At 37.6% G+C, this 20421-nt stretch overlaps 1 protein-coding gene across 1 annotated transcript; it reads right to left on the minus strand.

Moving 5' to 3' along the window:
* Positions 1 to 1454: 1454 nt before the first annotated feature.
* LOC124993686 (cell cycle control protein 50C-like) lies at positions 1455 to 18337 on the minus strand. The gene is made up of 7 exons (XM_047565502.1): positions 18146 to 18337; positions 16331 to 16441; positions 12190 to 12291; positions 11043 to 11130; positions 10470 to 10610; positions 5174 to 5383; positions 1455 to 1642 (listed from the first exon to the last, which is right to left on the minus strand). The coding sequence occupies exons 1-7, from the start codon at positions 18335 to 18337 to the stop codon at positions 1455 to 1457; spliced, it is 1032 nt and encodes a 343-aa protein (XP_047421458.1).
* Positions 18338 to 20421: the final 2084 nt, after the last annotated feature.

Consider the following 20421-nt stretch of genomic DNA (forward strand, 5'->3'; position numbering starts at 1 on the left):
ATTCTAAGATTTCTGAGTTGGTAGTTGAAACAATACCATTTTTTTTTTGGAAAAGTGTGGTATTTTTTTTTTTTTTTTTTTTTGATGAATGCAAAGGCTTTCTTGGCTCCTAAAGAGACCTATGTGTTGGTATTATATTTTTAACAATGACAATTCTGGTCCTAGAATCACCACAGAGTAAAACTTTTTCCACCTCAAAAAATTAATATAAAAACGTTTTAAAAAGCATATTGTTGTGGTCAGGGCTGGGGATATAGCTCAGTGGTAGAGCAATTGCTTAACGTGTGTGAGGGCCTGTGTTCAATCCCCCTTCCCACCACAAAAAATATTATACTGAGGTCATTTAGGTACCTAAATCTGTGGGGCTTTGTAACCTGGTAGCTTTGCAAGCACACCACTTCATCCAGTCTCCTGTGAGTTTTGGCAGGAACAAAAACCTTTTAAAGATAGACCTTGAGAAGTTCCTTCAACACACGTACTTCAAGTATCAAAAGTCCATGTCACCAGGGCTGGGGCTGTAGCTCAAGGGTAGAACGCTTGCCTAGCATGTGTGAGTCACTGGGTTTGATCCTCAGCACCACATAAAAATAAACAAATAAAATTAAGGCATTCTACAAAAAAAAAAAAAAAAAAAAAAAAAAAAAAAAAAAAAAAAAAAAAAAAAAAAAAAAAGGAATACTACAAAAAATTTATAAAAAGAAAAAAAAAAAAAAAAAAAAAAAGTCCATGTCACCATTTGTACCCTAGAACTTGTCATCCCAATGTAAGTTCTAGAATTGTTTCCTGCCCTCAACATGCTGTATACAGTTTTAGAGAATCAGTCACTTTCAGAGTTTCCCTCTTGGCCACATGAATAACTTAATGAAAATTCTGGTCCTTCTTTTGGTGTAGTGCTGTATTTTGGTTGCTCAGAACACTGCTGTAGACTTTGCTTATTCTATTCTTAGAAAAAACTTAGTTTTGACTTCACAGAAAGGAGGAAATAATAAAAAAACAATCAATTTTCAAAAATCATTCTGATTCTCAATTCAATTCAGTAATTACTCTTGGGAAGTCTACGCTACACTCCACCAGTTAGCAGGCTGATCTGACAGTTGAAAGCATTCACCTACTTTTGGGGATCCAGGTCTATGTGATCTTGTCTGGCAATGGCACTCTTCTAGGCTGCTCCCTTGTCCTCAGGCACAAGGACTTCAAATAAGTACTCGAGACTTGGTCTAGAGCACAGGATGATTTATTATCTGCATTCTAAGGACATTTATTACACATAATTATATCTCCCTCCCCCCACCTCTGAAATTCTCATTATTTATCTGTCTGGGATGGTTTTTGATTCAGTCAATGCAATTCCCTTTGTTGAAATGTCTCAGTCATCTCAAGCCTTGTTTGAGATCTTTGGCTCTGTTACTTCACTCCCCATTTCTGTTTTCTGCTTTCCTCTGTAAAGCTTGACTTTAACGACGATAGGACAGTTTCTTTCTTTTCATCGTTATGTGAATTGCCATCAGGGCAAAGGAAGCCAACCACAGAAATGCTCCTGTCACTGTGTAGGCAAGCCCTAAGAAAAGGCTGCTACCTCCACTCCATGTTAGTGTAGAAAGAACAACAGATTTTTCTCCTTTGATCCTGGTCACTGGAAAATCTAAGAAGACCTGTTAAGGATCCATCTCAGTACCTTTCATCTCTGTCATTGCACATATAGAATATATTAGGTTAAACCATATAAAATTGCTCTTTTTTGTGGCTGAAAAAATGGTTTAATTTTCAATTTCATGTGATTCAACATGATCAAAAAGTATTCTGTGTCTTGCTGGAATAAAATTAAGTAAAAACAAGCCTAGCTTCTATATAGTCATAATCTGAAAGACTTTTCAGACAGCTGAATAATGGTGAAACGTATTTAACTTGCTTTGATGAACCCAAACATATCGAACTTGCTCTGACGATCCCAAGGAAGTTAAAGTCCTATAGATAGGTTTTACAAGCAAACCTGAATTTTTACTTATGAATCAGGAGATCCAGGGGGAGGTAAGTTCCTAAATAGGCTAAAGTTTGAAGTCCTGCCTCAGGGAAAAAATTTCAAGGATGGGGATTAAGAAAAAAAAAAAAAAGTAAGTGAAATAATAGGATAGATGGCAAAGCATTTTTGATGGGAAAACTAAAGATGATGCATTTGTTTGGGGTTTGCAAAGGCCAGCATCCCCACTGCTGGGGAGAAAGTATTTGAAGTGGGTTTGCTATCATTAGCATTTTAATGATGTCATTTTGATTATGCATGTGGCCTGAGGTTTTTAAACATCTGGTGCCTTTTGTAAATGAAACTAATAAACAAACAAAGGTTTCTCTTAGCAACGGCAGAGGACAGAGGTATTTCCCAGCAAAGCTCTTAAAAGGCCTCAAATCATTTGGCAACTGCTATTTAAAGGCACAAGGAAACATGTTAGGAAACTAGTTCTCTCTATTCTTTTACATCAGACTTTCTCATTGTCACCAGGTTTTTGGGTGCCACCTCAAGCCATCTGCCTGCCTGTCTTCTCCCTTAGTTCCATTTGGAGTGGGGAGGGAGTCCCTCCCTCACACACAGAGCATCTTTTTTCTGTTAGAAGTGGTGATCGTATGCAGCCCAGGCTTAGTTCTTCTTGCTTTTTAGCCAGGCCACTGGGTTGGCTGGGTAATATTCCCAGTAGGGTCACCTCAGGTAGTACAGTGGTAGCCCTGAAGCTCAGGATTGAAGTTCTATGGGGAAGACCTAGACTTGAGAGTGATCAGCATTAAAACATGACTGTGAATGATGGAAACCATGGCCTGAGAGGAAAACAGGGTGTTCCCTGTTTGGTTCACGGCCTCCCTTCCTCATCTCCCAGCTCTAACCCACTGCGATGCAGCAGTGCCTCCCCTCGCCCCCAACTTCTTGAATGCACTTAACCAGTATGGCGTTCACAGTTGGGATCAGAGGTTCAACTTGAGAGGCAACTGTCAAGCAACTTCCAATCTCTACCTACATTTTTTGAGGCAGAAAAGGGTTTGCTGACATTTCTCTTAAAAAGGTAATCTTCTACCATTTGCTCTTTGATCTGTACCTATAATGATCCATAAGAGAGGCAATTGTGGCTTTTATTTTCATTGCATAGAATTAGAGACCCTGCTAAAGGTATTAGTGAGCTAAAGGCAAATGACTACAAAAGAAGGCAAAAAGCTAGGGCAGAGATGGTGTCACATCAGCAGGGACATCTCTGAGGAAGCCATCAGTCCCCTGTCAGAGATATCCATACACTTGCTGTAGGAGAGAAGAAAACATGGAGTAGGAAACTGGAGCATATGCAGTCATTCATGTTTTATGTTTCCTCCAAAATTTCTCATGTACCCTCCTTAGGAGGTAAAGAGACTGAGGAGGGGGCTAATTTTGTGCTAAGGAACCTCTGGCATGCTTGGGGTTCCACCAAACAGCTAGTCACTAACCCTGATATGCTGCAAGAGGTCTCCATGCCTTTTTGGGTTGAAGCTTCAAAGCTGTGTACAAGCCCAGGAAAGATTCTACTTCCAAGAGAATTTTTTCTCAGGGAGCATTGTAAAGAAAATTTAAAATTAACTCTGAAAATTAGAGTTAGTATAAATTATGTTTAAATATATAATTTTTTAAAGACAGTATTTGGTGCCATTTTAAAGTTAAATCTTTTTTGTTTTTAAATCGAGTTATACTGGGCATTGCACGCCTGTTATCCCAGTGGCTCGAGAGGCAGAGGCAGGAGGATTGCAAGTTCAAAGCCAGTCTCAGCAACTTAGCAAGGTACGCGAACAATTTAGTGAGATCTTGTCTCTAAATAAAATTTATTAAAAAGGGCTGTGGATATGTGGGTAAGTGCTCCTGGGTTCAATCTCAAGAAGAGTAACAATAACAACAACAAAAAGGAGTTATATTTGTATTTAAAAATAAGTGGAAAAATTCATAATCTCTATTAAGGCATATGTCTCTTAACTTGGACCATATGTCCATAACAAAGGCACCAACTCCCACTTGCTGGCTTAGTGCCTACGGGAGGGACAAATATGGCATCTTCAGTGCAGAGCTCATAGCACGACCAGAGTGGGTTGGATTAACTGGATCTGCCCCTTGAGTCCAGGGCACTCTTGTTCTATGATACTTTTGTCCAGAATAAAATATTCTCAGTCTCTACTATTTTTAGTTTATGTTCCAAATTTGCTTCTTATCAAAACCATCTCACTTTACTTTCAGAATCCTCACCTCATCCCATCCTCTAGGTTTTAGGTCTCTAGGCACTGCTATTTAGTCTTTTTTTGGGAACAAAAATGCTTCTTCCCTAAGTACTTCTGTTATCCACACTTAACCATACTTCTTTACCTGATACTGTAATTAGCTGATAGTCCTTTAAAAAAAAAAGTACACAAGTTAAGTACATAACATGGTAATAGCTATGTGACAGTTGAAGAGGTTGGAGACATGCTACCCCAAAATATGCCTCTTTTAGTCTATTATTTTGAGTTAAAGATGCTTGAAAAACAGCAAGTGAAAGAGGGACACTCTAACCTCCAAAAACAACAGAGATAAAACTCCCATGTGAAAGATGCCCTTCCCTAATGTTATTTTGTAATATTTAAAGTTAATGTAACAATGTATGTGATAACTTTGTTATGCTTTATATTTGTTATGTTAAATATTAATAAATCAAGTGATTTTATGCTTATTGAAAACAAAAAAAGGAGAAAGATGCCCTTCCTACACCAAGAGAAAAGAAATGTTTTTATCACTAAGGACAGGGAGTTGAGGACAAGATGAATCTGTATAAACAAACTTGATTAAACTAACTCTTATAATTCTAGTTACTTTTCCACAACGGACACTCTTTTTTTCAAGTTACATACACACTAGGCTTAGTCTCTTCTTTGGGTCTTTGTGTCACTTGAGAGGGTTCCTACATACATGTAAATACATTTTGTATTTTTTTTCCTGTTAATGTCTTAGGTCAGTCCCAGATGAAGACCCTAGGGGAGTAGGGGACAGTATTTTCTTCCCCTACACGCTATTATCTATAAGAGAGAAATGCACTTTTTTCTTTTGGTATACTTTTGATAGAAAAGTATAAAATGAAAGAATTCAACAACCAGTAGCCAGATTTCCTTCATCTTCAGAAAGGAAAGTGGTATAAAAGGATACTATAGGATATGTTGAAACTATAATTACCAGCAGGTAAGCCATCCATAAAATATTGTACTCGATAGAGTCTGCGGTACAGTTTTTTGAAGGTAGGAAAGGCAGCTGTCCGCATCCACACAATGAAGTCATCGTTGAGGAAACCATTGTTTCCTGGATCACTTGTATCCAGCTCATAGATGGGTGCCTGCCAGTATGGGGGCTTCTCGGTTCCTGAGGGAAGAAAACAAGGGGTGTGGTAGAGAAAAATCATCTATCTCCTCAGTTTTCCCTAGGAGGTAGAGAATGAAACAACTTTATTCATGAGGAAAGAGAAAAAGAAATCAGACTTTTAAAAAAGTATGTGTGAAAGCTCTCTTAAGTATGCAACCATTAAAAATAATGGCCTTAAAGATTTTAAGGAAATACTCATGATAATTTTATAGGGTTAAAAAAAAGAGTAAAATATCAAAATATATGTATATTATGTCTTCAACTATATTACACACATATAAAGCCTTGAAAAATAGGTAGAAAAAAATGATGATGGTAGTTGTCTTCTGCAGTATCATCATGGGAAATATACTTCTTTTAAAAAATTTTCACAAGTAATATGAAGATGGCAAATTAAAACAAGATACTATTTCTATCCAAAAATTGGTTAACATTTAAAGAAAAAAGAGTGATAAGCATTGAGGAAGCTATAAAAGGGGAACTCTTATTTGAAGCAGACGCGTGGGTTACTATCTCTGGCAATTTAGGAATATATGTGGAAAGTTTGATTGTTTTGCATGTTTTGGTGCAGAAATTCTGCTTCTAGAAATGTGCTCTAAGGAAATAGCCATGAAAGTGCAGGAAGACTGGTTCACATAGGTGTTCACCCAGCAGGGCGCCTGACAGCTCAAAGCTCCACACAAGGCAGGGGAACTAGCAAGTGGGAAGAGGTGGAGAGGCCAGGAATTGCAAGCCCAGCCCCGCCAGGAAGCGGGGTCAGTTTGGGTGCTGGAGGAATGCTGGAAGCGCTGGGCGGAGGGCGGTGCCTGGGATGCCTCTGCTGACTGCACACTTCCCACTCCACAACTGTGAGCATGTCTCTCTTCCACTCTGCAGAGGACTCTGGAGAACACTCTCATCTTCCTCTGCTTTCCCACTACCAGTTAGGCAAGTGCCTGACACATAGTAGGTGTTCAATAAATACTTGATAAAAGGAGGGAAGAGTCCAATTATGTCTGACAGAAATGGGTAATAAAAACCATACTGAATTTTAAACAGCTAGTCAATAAGGGTAATTCTTTTTTACTACCATAAGTGTAGCTCTTCTACTTGTAGGATGTGCACATGGTAAACAGGAGCCACTCTTTCTGAACTCTGACTTCTTACTGAAGTATTTCCTACTAAAAGAAATCCAGACTTAGGTGGATTACATGCCTGTAATCTCAGCAGCTCGGGAGGTTGAGGCAGGAGGATCTTGAGTTCAAAGCCAGCCTTAGCAACTTAGCAAGTTGCTAAGTTTCAGTGAGACCCCATCGCTAAATTAACAAACAAACAAACAAAAACAAAAAACACAAAAAAGAGCTACGGATGTGGCTTAGTAGTTAAGCACCCCTGGGTTAAATAAATTCTCCCAGAAAGAAATCCAGACTTGTTTTTGAAGCATGGGCTATGGTGCTTGTAAAAGCGTAAGTCTAAATTTGGTTGGATTAATCTGCTGAAGTATGTTTGTATACTAGGGTACTTCCTCTGGAAATAATCCTTTGCTGGAGAATCTTCCTTTGCAAATACGGTGGAGCTTACCTATCTTGGTCCTTCCCAAGACTTCAATCACTGTTGCTAGAAAAAATTTTGTTCAGAGTTGAAACTGCCTTTGGCATCTGCACTATGGACCTCACCTTCTTTTTACTTTGGCTTGAGATTATGACCTAAGGTAGAATGTCCTATGGGCTACTGATGTCAGAAGCACCCAGATCAAAGTGCTAGGCATGGTGGTGCATGCCTGTAATCCTAGTAACTCTGGAGGCTGAGGCAGGAGGATCACAATTTTGAAGCCGCCTGAGCAATTTAGTGAGATGGTATCTCAATATTTTAAAAAGGGTTGGTGATGTAGCTCAGTGGTAGAGTACCCTGGGTTCAATCCCCAGCACCATCAAAAAACAACAAACAGGTTCAAAGGTGCCCTCTCCTATCAGCATCTAATCCCAATCCCACCCCATCCCATGTGTCCAGAGTATAAGGAACATGGTTTAAGAGATGCAAACATCCTTCTTTTCCAAGTTCCCTGGGTCATTTGTATTCATCTATTTATTCAACAATAAGCATTTCTTGATCACTCACTATGTATCAAGTACCACAGATAAAAACCTGTATGAGACCCATTCCTCCCTTCAGCAATTCACAGACAGATATGCAAAAAGATGAATACAATGTGGGGACTCTTAAAATGAAAGCAAGAACAAAGTGCAGCAGGAGATGAGAGAAAGCCAAGGACCCTTTGTGTTATAGGCCTATGGTTATGTGGTAAGACAAAACAACAGAATGCAGCCAAGTTCCTTTCAAAAACTAGCAACTGCATTATAGACACAGTGACCACACATGCTAGTTTGCTGAGGACAGTTCCAGTTTATGTCTGTTGTCCATTATCCCATCTGATTTAGCATGTTCTACAGATAAACAATGTGCATATAATTTCATCCTTTCAGTTTTCAGGCATGGTCTTAACTAGTAGTGTATGAACTACCCATGTGCAGTGAATGGGGTACTTACTTTAACGTGTGATTGTATGTGAAAGGTGAGCAGGGACCCTTTCAGTCAAAATCTAACATAAGCTTATCCCTGTGACCTCTGCCAGCTGTTTCGCATTCCAGCCAGCTAGCCAATAGTTTCTGTTTTGGCCTGTGATTTGTGTGAAGCTGCCAGATTGCAGATCAGTGGGGTCAGTGGAAAACGTGGGAAATTACGGGTCCGGTTATGTGTACATGATGTATGTGTGGGAAACAGATGCCAAGCACTCCTGTTGAGAGGAGTTTGAACTCTCTTGCAAAAGTGTTTTGTTCTTTATTTTATGGTGTTATTATACAACTATTATATTGTTCGATATCATTTTTTATTTGTTAATAAATCCTTTTAGCTGTGAAGAGCTAAAACATGGGATGTATGTGTTTGATGTAAAATTGAGTGGAGTTTCTTAGGAAAGTTGATGGATATGTCCATGCCATATGAAAATCTAAAGATATAAATCTGCTGATAAACATCAGAATCTGCTTCAAAAGATCGTGGCTTACTTTTAACAGATTATGTCCAAAGACAATGGTCCATATATGTATTACTGTGAGCACGATTTTTTATTAACATCAAATGGATGTTGTCTAGTTTCAATTTTTTATACAGATGGTTTTTGTAAACAAGAAAAGCTCTTAATGTGTTGACTCCATTAGCACAAAAGGAACTTTGTAAAGAGTTAAATGAGGTCATTTTTACATGAATGTCTTCACATAGAATAATCAGGTAAATTTCCTATGATAGTTTGATTTGGGGGGGGGGTTAATTCCTCATGGAATCAAAGCCAAATTTTTAGAAGTTCAATCATTAAAGATAAAACCTCTGACATTATTGTAAATGTTATTATAAACTCAGTTAAAACTTCAAGAGTCAAGTTTAAATTGGTTTATAGTGATATAAGAAAATGTAGTTTTGTAGTGATACAAGTAAAGATAATGCTTTCAGTAAATTGACAAAGAAATGTACTTAAAATTGGTGGTTGTACATATATAATTCACAATTGTATCCAAGCAAACTACAATGTCTTGTTAATCAAAACAAGAGCTGCAGTTGTACAAATTTAAATATTTTTGCTAATTCATTAAGAAACTGAACTGCAAAATTCTTACAACATGTTAAATTAAACATATTTCAGAATGATACTACTTATAGTATCATTAATAAGAATTTTAGAGACACCTGGACCGTTAAGGAATGTTTTTGTACCTCAAATGGTGTGTCCTACAATGATTCTGAACTTTTTCTGTAAATTTACTTTCTGATTTTGGGTTGCATTTTGCTCAAAATAGTTTAAACAATTTTTAAAGTGTCTGAAATATTAAATGTCAAAAAGCTTGTTTTTGAAGATTTAATGAACTATAATTATTGAAAACCAAGTTTGTAAATAAGAAGAGATTGAACTCTCTGTTAGAGCAAAGGAATAATTGAACATATTAAATAGTAAGAGTTCAAATGTATATGAAATTTAATTTTTAAATTCTATAATTATGCTTTGGAACATCTTGATTTATGTGAAGACTTTTAATAGCACTGGACTGGATAAAATTTTCTGTACTACAATGAAATGATTCTGAGAAGGTCTAAGATTTGTAGCATCTAGATTTAATAATACATTCAAAAGGATCAAAAATAGAAAAAAACAATATGAAGTAAAAAGAAAAACCATTATTGATGAAAATATTTGGCTTAAAATACTAGAACATTCCACTGCAAAGAAATTGAAATTGAGAATTTCCTCCATTTAGCCAAAGTGGCTGTGAGCATAATGAGTATCTTGACACCTAAAGAGTATTTTCTCAATAAAGATATTAGAGTCAAAAGAGAATTGTTGGTGACTTCAGTTAAGGGCACCAACAATTTCAAACTGATTAACTATAAATTTAAACTTGAAAAAAGACTTGAAAAAATTTTGTGAAAGAATTAAAACTAAGGCCACAGCAAAAATAATAAGTTCATAAGAAAAATACAGGGGTGAGTTTGAAGACAGATATGGCGAAGAAATTGTGAAACTGTATCCAGAATAAACAATGTGAATGTGTATCCAGAATAAACATCTCACTTATGTTGCATCTTGTAATGTTTAGATAATAACTAGTTTTTCTAAAAATTGGTTTATTGTATACTTGTATATTATTTTGATATTTGAAGCAACTGCATTTTTGAAAGTAGATTTTAGTACAATTATTTTATAGGTCTATGAATGTTATGTCAATTTATTGATCAGTAAATGAAAACTTTAAATAGTATATAGTTAGTTATTCTAGTATCCCCTTTTACTATCAAAAGTGCATCACTTTGGATGATAAGATTATACAGTCATCCTGAATAGAGCTGAAGCAGCAAGTTTCTTAAAACATCTCCTTTGTCTTGATGGTAAACGGAGGAAACCGAACCAATCATTTCATGTTTCTGGTAGGTACATGATGGAGGTGCACACGGTAGAGAAAGTAAGAGTGAAAAGGAGTCAAAAAAGAAATAATTCATATGTTCAAAAAAAAAGTTTTTATAAAGAGGTTAGAATATTGAACTACTATATAGATCTTACCTACAAAACGATCAGAAAGATTTATGAGACTTGGATTCTGAAATTTGACGTACTTATCTGTCCACCATGTAAGTTCAGTCTTTAGCATTGGAACTTGGATATGTACAGATGACTTAAGGGTATATGAAAGAATTATGGTATCTGAAAGGAAATTGCAAGTTGTATCAGAGATACGTGTGAGGAATTTTGCCTCCTTTAAAAATGTAGAATGGCAGAAAAATGGGTTTTTGCAGACTTTCAACATGCCTACATGCCATAGATTCACAAGACCATTCTTTTTCCCGCCAAAGTTGAGCCAATTATTGAAAAATACTCTTAAGCTCCATCTAACTCATGTTTCCTGACTATTCTTTCAGATTTCTGGCAGGGAAGAACTTATTTGCAAATGAAATACCATACATCTGTGTTCTGAATTAACCAGGGTAGTAGATATAGCATTAAAAAAAAAAAAAAAACAAAACAAAACAAAACAAAAAAAACTCCCACTCCACTACAAGGATTATGTTCTGGACATCTAGGAAGTTATACACTATTGAAAGGGACCATCACAGAGATAGAAAAAAAGTCACTTACCATTGAACATGCTGTTGGCAATAGCACCACAGGGAGCGATGGGGGTCTTATTCTGGGACACTTTGAATGGAGCACAGTCCTCAACATCCTGGATGACACATCAATGAGAAATGCTTTTGGTAAACTCTTAGAATACTGAAAGAGAGAACACTGGCAACACCAATCAACCCACCCTATTTTATTGAAACAAACCAATCTCATAGAATGCTACCTGTTTTTCCCAGGCTTCTGGCTCACTTAGACTAGGACATTTCTGTGTTTTTGAGATATGCATGTATGTATGTGGGTGTCTAAGTGTGTTTATTTCCTCATTAACAATACCTAGCTTACCAAAAGTATCTGTAGGAAGGAACTTTACCTTGCTGGTTAGGCCACCTATCACACTAAGTCTATGTTGGGATACATTTTTAAGCATCTTTTTACTAAAGTATAACTTATATTCAGAAGAGTACACAGATCATGATTTTATAGCTAGATGACTGATCACAGGGACTTCATCTATTGAAACTACCAAAATACATCTTTTGACAGTAGTTGCTAAAAATGATTTGGTTATCACTTTCACCTTATGTCAGTTAAGTAAAAGGTTTCCTTCTTGCTTTTTTTGCTACCATGTTGTAGATCATCTATCAAGAGCAAAAACTAGGGGTTGGAGATGTAGCTCAGTGGTAAAACACTTACCTAGTACGTGTGAGACCCAGGGTTCAGTCCCCAATACAGCAAAAAAGAAAAAAAAAAAAAGAGTAAAAATTTAAAATTCTAGGTCTGAAAAGCTATTCAGTGAAATTGAAGGCTTTTATTCCATCAAAAAGAGACCAATTTCCTTAACATAGATGGGATTGAAGGACCCAATTATAGTAAGGACAAGTGAGCCAAACTGATACAAGGTCTCTAAAAATGTTGCATGAAAGGGTAACCATTTACTTGGATGGGATTCACATTATTGCTTCAAAGTGAGACAGTGCTCTTTCTTAATAACAGTTATCCTGAATACTCAGCTCCTTAATTTAGGCAAAAACAAAATAAATATTACTGTTTTGTTAAACCTTAACTTTTGAGTTTATTTTCCATCCACTTTTAGACTACAATATCCACCTGGTTTAAAAAATAAAAAGAATATATTATACCAAATTAAATAAACTCTTACCATTATATCCTTACCCACCAGTTGATTATTACTTCTGGATAGGACATAGCGATAGTGGTTCTGATAGAAGCCATACAATTTGTAGTACATATACACATCACCCTGAATGGGAGAAAACCAAGAAGTAAGACAAGAGTAGGAGAAATTAAGTAGAATGTTAATAAACTTGGATAGGAATTTTTTTCTATTCGTTTTACATGTTTTCCTTATACCTGAATCTCACTCTCTCTCTTTTTTTTTTTTTTTTTGTTTTTTTACAGACTGTATTTTGATTCATTGTACACAAATGGGGTACATCTTTTCATTTCTACGGTTGTGCACAAGGTAGATTCATACCATTCGTGACATCATACATGTACATACGGTAATGATATCTGTCTCATTCTACTTTTTTTCATACCCCCTCCTCATTTCCCTCTACATAATCTAAAGTTCCTCCATTCTTCTCTCACCCCCACTCCCACCCCCAGAAATTTTTAAAACAAAAAGTACTAAAAAACTTGATGAGAATTGAATGTCTCTTTTTTGGAAAATAGAAACCCAAGAAATAATTCTTAACAGTCACTAGTGAGAAGTCCTGTTCTATAGGGATTATTAATAATGACTAAATAACCTATTTTAAAAGTTTTCATGAGGGCTACTGTGCTCTTGCCTTGAAAAATTTTTTTTATAATCAGGTTTTGTATTTTTAATACATAAAATTAGTTTTACAAATACTATAATTTCCCAGCTACCCAGGAAAAACACTTCACTAGGGGTTGTGGTGGGTACCCAAAGTCACATAAATTCAAAGCAAATTCATGAAACATTATTTAAAATTGGAGCTACCAAGAAGATTTAGGTATCTGTGCATACTGGGCACATAAAAGACATGAGACTAAAAGCTTCTTGATGTCAGCTTCCTGGTGTTTTGCCTTTTTACTCCTGGGATCTAGCACAGTTCCTGGCATGTAATAATTACTTTAGAAATGGTAAGCCATCTGCTATGGACACATGACGGAATGACCCACTGATCCCAAAGAAGGCAATCCCCCCACCCCTTATTTTGGTATTGGGGATTGCAACCAGGGGCACTTAACCACTGAGCCACATCTCCAGTCCTTTTTTTATTTAGTCCTTTTTTTATAGTATTTTATTTAGAGACAGGGTCTCACTGAGTTGCTTAGCACCTCACTAAGTTGCTGAGGCTGACTTTGAACTCACAATCCTCCTGCCTCAGCCTCCCGAGTCTCTGGGATTACCAGCGTATGCCACCACTTTTAGCTCCCTAGGGTCACTTGACCACTGATCTGCATAGGATTTCATTAAGTTGTGTAGGCTGGTCTTATACTTGAAATCCTCCTTCCTCAGCCTTCTGAGTTGCTGGTATTACAGGCATGTACCACTTTATCCCACTAAGAAGGTGATTTTCACCCTAAAAATAAGTAGCCTTTTTGCCATGAGCGAGATATCTTTCCATGTGTGCTACTGAGTGAGGCTGCTCAGTCACAGGCTACCATATGGTTTTACCTTTATGGTGACAAAGCAAGCCTCTTGAAATCTCCAGGCAGATGTGAGACAGATTTTACTAACACCACACATAGAAATGTCCAATGTAGTTGTTTATAATTAATATACTACATACCTTCAAAATAATGAAGGCCTGTATCTCAAAATATAAAGGTCTACCTTTATTAAGTATATCTTCTTGAGTATTAGGTACTAAATTCAGTGTAAGATACAAAAGCATTACTTTGTAATCCTCTAAGCTCACTGATTCTTCGACCCTATGTAAAAACAGCATATTGGAAAGACTTTTGGCCTCACTTCCTAAGGACCCGAAAGTGGATGGATACGGAAAATGGAAGCTGGATACCCATGGTAAGCTGGCAAGAAAAGTCATGATAAGTGTGGCCAGTTATGGAAAACAAGAATGAAGAACTTTGTCATTTGTAACAGAAGATCTTTTGAAGACTGAAAAGTGGAGACGCTGGCCCATGACAGAGAGTATTGGTTTGAAGGCAAATAAGCCAGTCTTAGTGAGAAAGACTGATTACATTTCCTTACTCAGAGAGGGACCCTCTACTGTCAATCCTTGACACAGAAAGTAAGAAATCCACAGAATGGAATTTACCATCCTTGGAAGCTCAAAGTTCTACTTAACCAAAGTTATATATTTATGTAAATGACAAAAGAAATGTGCAGAGAGCATTTGCCACACTAGGAACTATAGCCTCTTTTCAATGATTCTCTAAGATGTAGCTTAACAATGACTCCAAGACCATTATCTGTTTTGATTATTCCTGGAGGCACAATTAACTTTATGGTGTTTTCTTTCCTTTAAACTCAGTGGCACTTGGGGCAGGATTCCTTTCTTTAAGACAGAGAGTTTCCCCAGCTGCTTGGGAGGCTGAGGCAGGAGGATAGCAAGTTCAAAGCTGGCCTCAGCAACTTAGTGAGGTCCTAAGCAACTTAGTGAGACCTTGTCTCAAAATTTAAAAAACAGTGGTGGGTGGGGCTGGAGATGTGGCTCAATGATTGAGAGGCCCTGGGTTCAATCCCTGGTTAAAAAAAAAAAAAGAGTTTTGTAAGTATCTTTGCTTAGGTTCCAGGGCGTGCAATGCAGGTTACTGGAGAGTTGAAACTCCAGTGATTGTCCTGTGCAGTCTGACTGGGTTTTTATGAGAAGCCTCTGCTTGAAAGGAATGATCAGTCACTGGTAACAATTCATAGGCCTCTTTAAGGGTAGACAGATTTAAGGATTGAAGCCCTTTTAAGATTTTATCTTTTGGATATTTTTCTTCAAAAATTTAAGCATTCTTAAATTTCAATAAGGAAAGAAGGGAGGAGGTGGGAAGAAAAAAAAAAGGAAGGAGGGATTCTGTAGAGGGTAGAAAGGGAAGGAGGAAGAAAGATCTTAGATTGCAATGCATTCTTAAGAAAGTTTTAGCAAACTGACAGAATTTCCCAAAGATACATATTAGGCACCCTCTCTCTTGGAAGAGCTTACCTCAGTATTCCTGCTGTGCTTAGCCCCTGATTTGTGGGGCCCTGGGGAGCATGGTCTTCGTGCAAACACTTTGGGATCATCACTATCACATTCCCTGCAGTAGATCTGAGAAGAGCTTTCTTCATGTCCTCCACAGACTTAATCCAATGAAAAATGCATTTCCTTCAGCTCCTCAAAGGTATTTTAGGGTCCTATTCTGTCCTCTGGACTCTATCTCTCTGCTGTAGCATGCTCTGCATTGACCTGGTACCCCTCCTTTCCTTCCTTCACTGATGGCTCTCTACATGGGATGGATCTTAGTCTAGGCAGGTTTTCTCTTGCACTTCCACTGAACATTCCACCTCAAGGTGCTGCTCCTGCCTCAAACCCAGTTAGTTCCAAACCTAAGCCATCATCATCTCCTGAAAACCCTCCTCACCTCGGCCCATCCCCCCTTTCTCCTCTCCTTTCTTCTCTCCTTGCTGAGGGTCAGAGCCGTGTTGTGGTCCCACAGCTCTCTCAGCCTCCAGCTCCCTTCTCATTTCCCCCTCAGGCATCCCTCCATTAAACCTCTTGTGTATCTCATTCTGTCTTGGTATCTTCTTCTCAGAGGACCTGGATTAACAAACATGACACTTCACTGAGCTCCAGTAGAAACCTCTCAGTATTTCTTTGCCATTTCTCACAGTGCCTGACAACTAGGCCAAGTCTCTTTGGGATTATGCAGATAACTTAGGCAATGTCTTGGGGTGTGGAGCTCCCAAGGAAGTCTCACTGACATTAGCTCACTGTGTGACCTTGGTCACGTCACCTAACCTCCCAGCCCAATAATTTTCTCATTACAAAATGAGTGGTTGAATCCAATGATCTCTATAGTTACCTCTTGTGCTGACACTGGAAATAAACCGTATTTGATTATAAGAATTATGTTACAACTTGGGAAGGTAAAGATTCTTAAAACTTAGAAATGAAGAAAACAAAGTTGAATAATAACACCAAGAAAACGTGAGGGCAGGCATAAACTCAAGATTTGTCACCCTCAGACTGCCTTTTTCTAAAAAATATTTTTTATTAAGTTTTCGTAACCATTTGATGGAAATTATAAACTTACTGAGGAGAGTTAAATAGTAGTATAACAACATAAAGTCAACTGCACTCTTCAATTTCACTAACCTCCATATTCTCTTGAAGGTAGAAGGGAATGGAGCAGGTGCATTTTTGGTCAAAATTAAAGGCATTTTCCCGAAGTTTAGCACAATTTTCACAGATGTATGTGTAATTAATCTGTCAGGCAGGAAAAAGAACAATTAGTAATTTAAAAACTATGTGAGTTCTGATCTTAAAATTCAAGTCCCAAGTATACCAAAGTCTTCAACCTGTCTGGGGCATGGAGTCTACAACTTGAATGATGGGCATCCGGCTGTGCAGGGCAAGTGTTTCAGGGCATTTTGGGAGGAGTGGGCCTTTATGCAGCCTTTCATTTGAGAATCTGGCAGCATTTTGCCACTTGCCTGAAGTTCAGTGTTACTGTTCCAACCTTTTTTTTTAATGATTTATATATATATATATATATATATATATATAATATATGTATATTTTTATATATATATATATATAATTGTAGATGGACAAAATAACTTTATTTTACTTTTATGTGGTGCTGAGGATTAAACCCAGGGCCTCATGCATGCTAGGTGAACACGCTACCACTGAGCCACAATCCCAGCCCACTGTTGCATTCTTATGTGACCTGTAGGGACCCAGACTTGCCTTTTGATCCTAAAGAAGTCACTAGGAAGGCAATAGTCAATGACTCATGAAAACTGGGCTTACAGCCTGAGTCTAATCACCTTTATGGGGAAGTCGCTTCATTGTTTTTCCTTTTATTGTATGGAAAACATTCATGCTAATGAAGTATTTTAAATGTCATTCAACAGAAGTTACCAAAAATGGTTGAACACAGAGAAAGAAGTGTTCCAAGTACGATTATAGATGTGCATGGAATAAATCTAATTTTAAAATGGTGTTGCATTCCGCTTATTTCTTCATTTGTAAGTTTTAAGAGTCAGTATATATTTTATACATGTACTAAACTATTGCATTGTATCCAATAAATATGTACGATACATGTTAATGGAAAAATTAAAATAAAAACGCACATGTTTTAAAAAAAATTGAAGACCCATATCTTTGGTTCTTATCAGTGTGAGTCATGGGTCCTTTGGCTTTACCTCTCCTTCTACCCCTATTAGTGGCATGCTTGCTACTCTGCTACTGTAAAAAGTAACTGACTTGCTGGACACATGTAATTCCAGTGGCTCGGGAGGTGGAGGCAGGAGGATCACGAGTTCAAAGCCAGCCTGAGCAATAGCTAGCTGCTAACCAACTCAGTGAGACCCTCTCTCTAAATAAATGCACAATAGGGCTGGGGGTTTGGCTCAGTGGTCGAGTATATCCGAGTTCAATCCCCAGTACCAAAAAAGAAAAAAACAAAAACAAAAACAAAACAAGAAAAACCCAACTGACTTTGCCAGGCTCTTGTACACAAATAGCTGAGCTGATCAGCTTGAGAGCAACTGCCAACTGTCTTTAATAAGTAGTGGGGACTGATAAAGCAATCACATGGGCTCTATTTCTACGTGCACCTGTGAGTCTCATTTAGGTCTCTGTTGAAGTGCCATGGTTTCAAACTGATCATTCCCAAACTAATCATTTCCCAAAGTTGAAAATTCCTAGAAACTGCATTGAAAATGTAAGACGGAGTTGGGTGTGGGGTGCACACCTGTAATCCTAGCGGCTTCAGAGGCTAAGGCAGGAGGATTGCAAGTTCAAAGCCAGCCTCAGCAACTTGGTGAGGCCTTAAGCAACTTAATGAGACCCTGTCTCTACATAAAATATAAAAAAGGACTGGGCATTGGGTCAGTAGTTAAGTACCCCTGTGTTCAATCCCCAGTACCAAAAAAATAAATAAAGTAAGATGGGACAAACCTCTACTTCCTGGATGCTCTGTGCAGACAATATAAGGATGACACCCATGCAAAAGCAGAATACTCCTGTGGCAAAAAATATAGTGAGGACTACCCGGGCTGACAAGTGGAGTTGGTGGGCAGGCAACTTTTGTTGCTTCATGGCAGAGTTGTCTGGCATTCTGGATGGGCGATGATGGAATTCCTTCTCCATGGTGGTCCTGTAGGGGACTAGATACACTTCTGGTACATTTAGAACATTCCTACTCATAGTAATACCACATGATGTTAATTTTACAGGAAGAATTACATGAATTCTTTCTCTGAAGTTACAACATCTTTTCTACTTCCTGGACTTATTCTTTAACCAGACCTGATTTTCAACAGGAGCATATCTCTCTTTGGTCAACTATTGCTGGGTATATTTTACCTAGGCTCAGAAAGACTTGTGCTAAACGCCATACCTAGAAGGGATAGTGCCCAGAAAGGTCTATAGAAATTAACATCTGGCAATAAGCAGAAATAATCAGTATGGGCTATTTCTGGGATTTGGTGACTAATTCAAGGCAAACCCTTCCTGGAATGGAAAAAAAATGGATTTATCTTTAGGAACTTGCTTAGATCCTTGAATACATAAAAATAACTTAGGGTTGACAACTTTTTCCAAATGTGGCTGTCACCTAATGTGAGTATAAACTGAGTTGGAAAAATGCTCTCAGATAGCTGGCTTTGCTATTTGTGACAATGAATAAGGGAGAAGCATACATGGAACTGCAGACCACAGATGTTTATTTCAGCAGTTTCCTTCCCCCCAATTCATTAGAAAGATTCCATAAAAATGTGGATTAAAACATCTCTTCCTAATTTCTCCCAAATGCCTGCACTGGAGTAGCCCAGATGAGGTGAGAGAAAGATAATCAATTAGATGTTCAACACTGGTATATGGTTGGTTTTGTTGTTTTCCCTTATTAGCAATCCACTAACATTTTCATTAGGCTGTTAACAATAGTTAAATATTTAAAAATTGTCATTAAGAATGCAGAATTAGGCTTTTTAAAATTAGGCAGTATGTGAATTTTTAATCTTCCCTTTTTATTAATTAGGCAGTGATGCCATGATGAACTGTTTTTGTGTCAAAGAAGGCAATGATTTTGGCAAATGTACATTTAAAAGAAGACAAAATAAATGCAAGTACTTACATAGGAGGTTTCCAATTCAGAGTCAACTCTTCCTATTTGCAAAATTGGAAAAAGGTAAAATACCAATGGGAAACTTTCTGGTGACATTTGAATCTGACTTGGAGGTGGCAACTAGTATGGCTGTCCTTGTCAGACAGCATGCATGGGAAGATGGAAGCAAAGACTTCTAATTATCATCGACTATTGTTTTACTGAAAGAACAGAGTTAGGAACTCAGGTTTAAAAGGGAATAACAGGTTATAAGATTAAATTACATGTGCAGTGTTGACCTACAAAATATCGGGTTTGTTTGTGATTTAGGTACTTATTCCAGCATCAGGTGGGGAGTACACTACTGAGCTAATAGTAAAAGGGCCTTCCTGTAACAAACCAATAAAAATAAAAATAATATTTCTTTTTATAAAACAACAAAAGCAAACTAACCAAGATCCCAAACTAAAAGAAGCTTCCCAGGTAGTATATTAATCATGGTTCTCCAGAGATACAGAAACAATAGATTGTATGATTATATATCTATATAAAAGATTTGCTCACACAATTATAGAGAATCTGTAGCAACTGCAATGTCTCAGTTGAGGTCTGCAGGCCAAGGTCTTGGAGGAGTCAGGAAGAGCCAGTGTTTCAGTTAGAAAGTGCCAGGCAGGAGAATTCTCAGACTTGGGGGAGGGTCAGCCTTCGGTTCTCTTCAGGTCTTCAACCGATTGCATGAGGCCCACTTACATTACAGAGGGCAGTCTGCTTTACTCAAGTCCACCAATTTAAATGTTAATTCCATTCCAAAACACCCTCACAGAAACACCCAGAATAATATTTGATCAACTATCTGGGTGCTTGTGGCCTGGTCCAGTGGACACATGAAAAGGAAAAATCACAGGTAATGTACACTTCTGGTGCAATATTCTGGAGCTATAATCAGATATATATTTTACATTCACCTATTTCTTCTAAGTAAATCTATTTTAAGCTTGCAAATAAACTTCCTATGCTTTGCTTTTCAATATTTCTAGAACAGGGCTCCTCAGCACTACTGACATTTTGAGCCAGGTATTACTTTGTTGGGGCTGTACTGTAGAATTGCAGAATGTTTGACTACATCCCT

This window comes from Sciurus carolinensis, chromosome 9, assembly GCF_902686445.1.
Source record: "Sciurus carolinensis chromosome 9, mSciCar1.2, whole genome shotgun sequence".
NCBI lineage: Eukaryota > Metazoa > Chordata > Mammalia > Rodentia > Sciuridae > Sciurus > Sciurus carolinensis.

Bases quoted from the DNA above. Each gene is read 5' to 3' on its own strand.
- LOC124993686 (XM_047565502.1), bottom strand. From the start codon at position 18,337: ATGGAGAAGGAATTCCATCATCGCCCATCCAGAATGCCAGACAACTCT. The intron at 12,292-16,330 runs GTTAGTGAAATT...TCTCCCATTCAG, and splicing joins ACCTTCAAGAGAATATGGAG to GGTGATGTGTATATGTACTA. The intron at 10,611-11,042 runs GTAAGTGACTTT...ATTTCCTTTCAG, and splicing joins TGCCAACAGCATGTTCAATG to ATACCATAATTCTTTCATAT.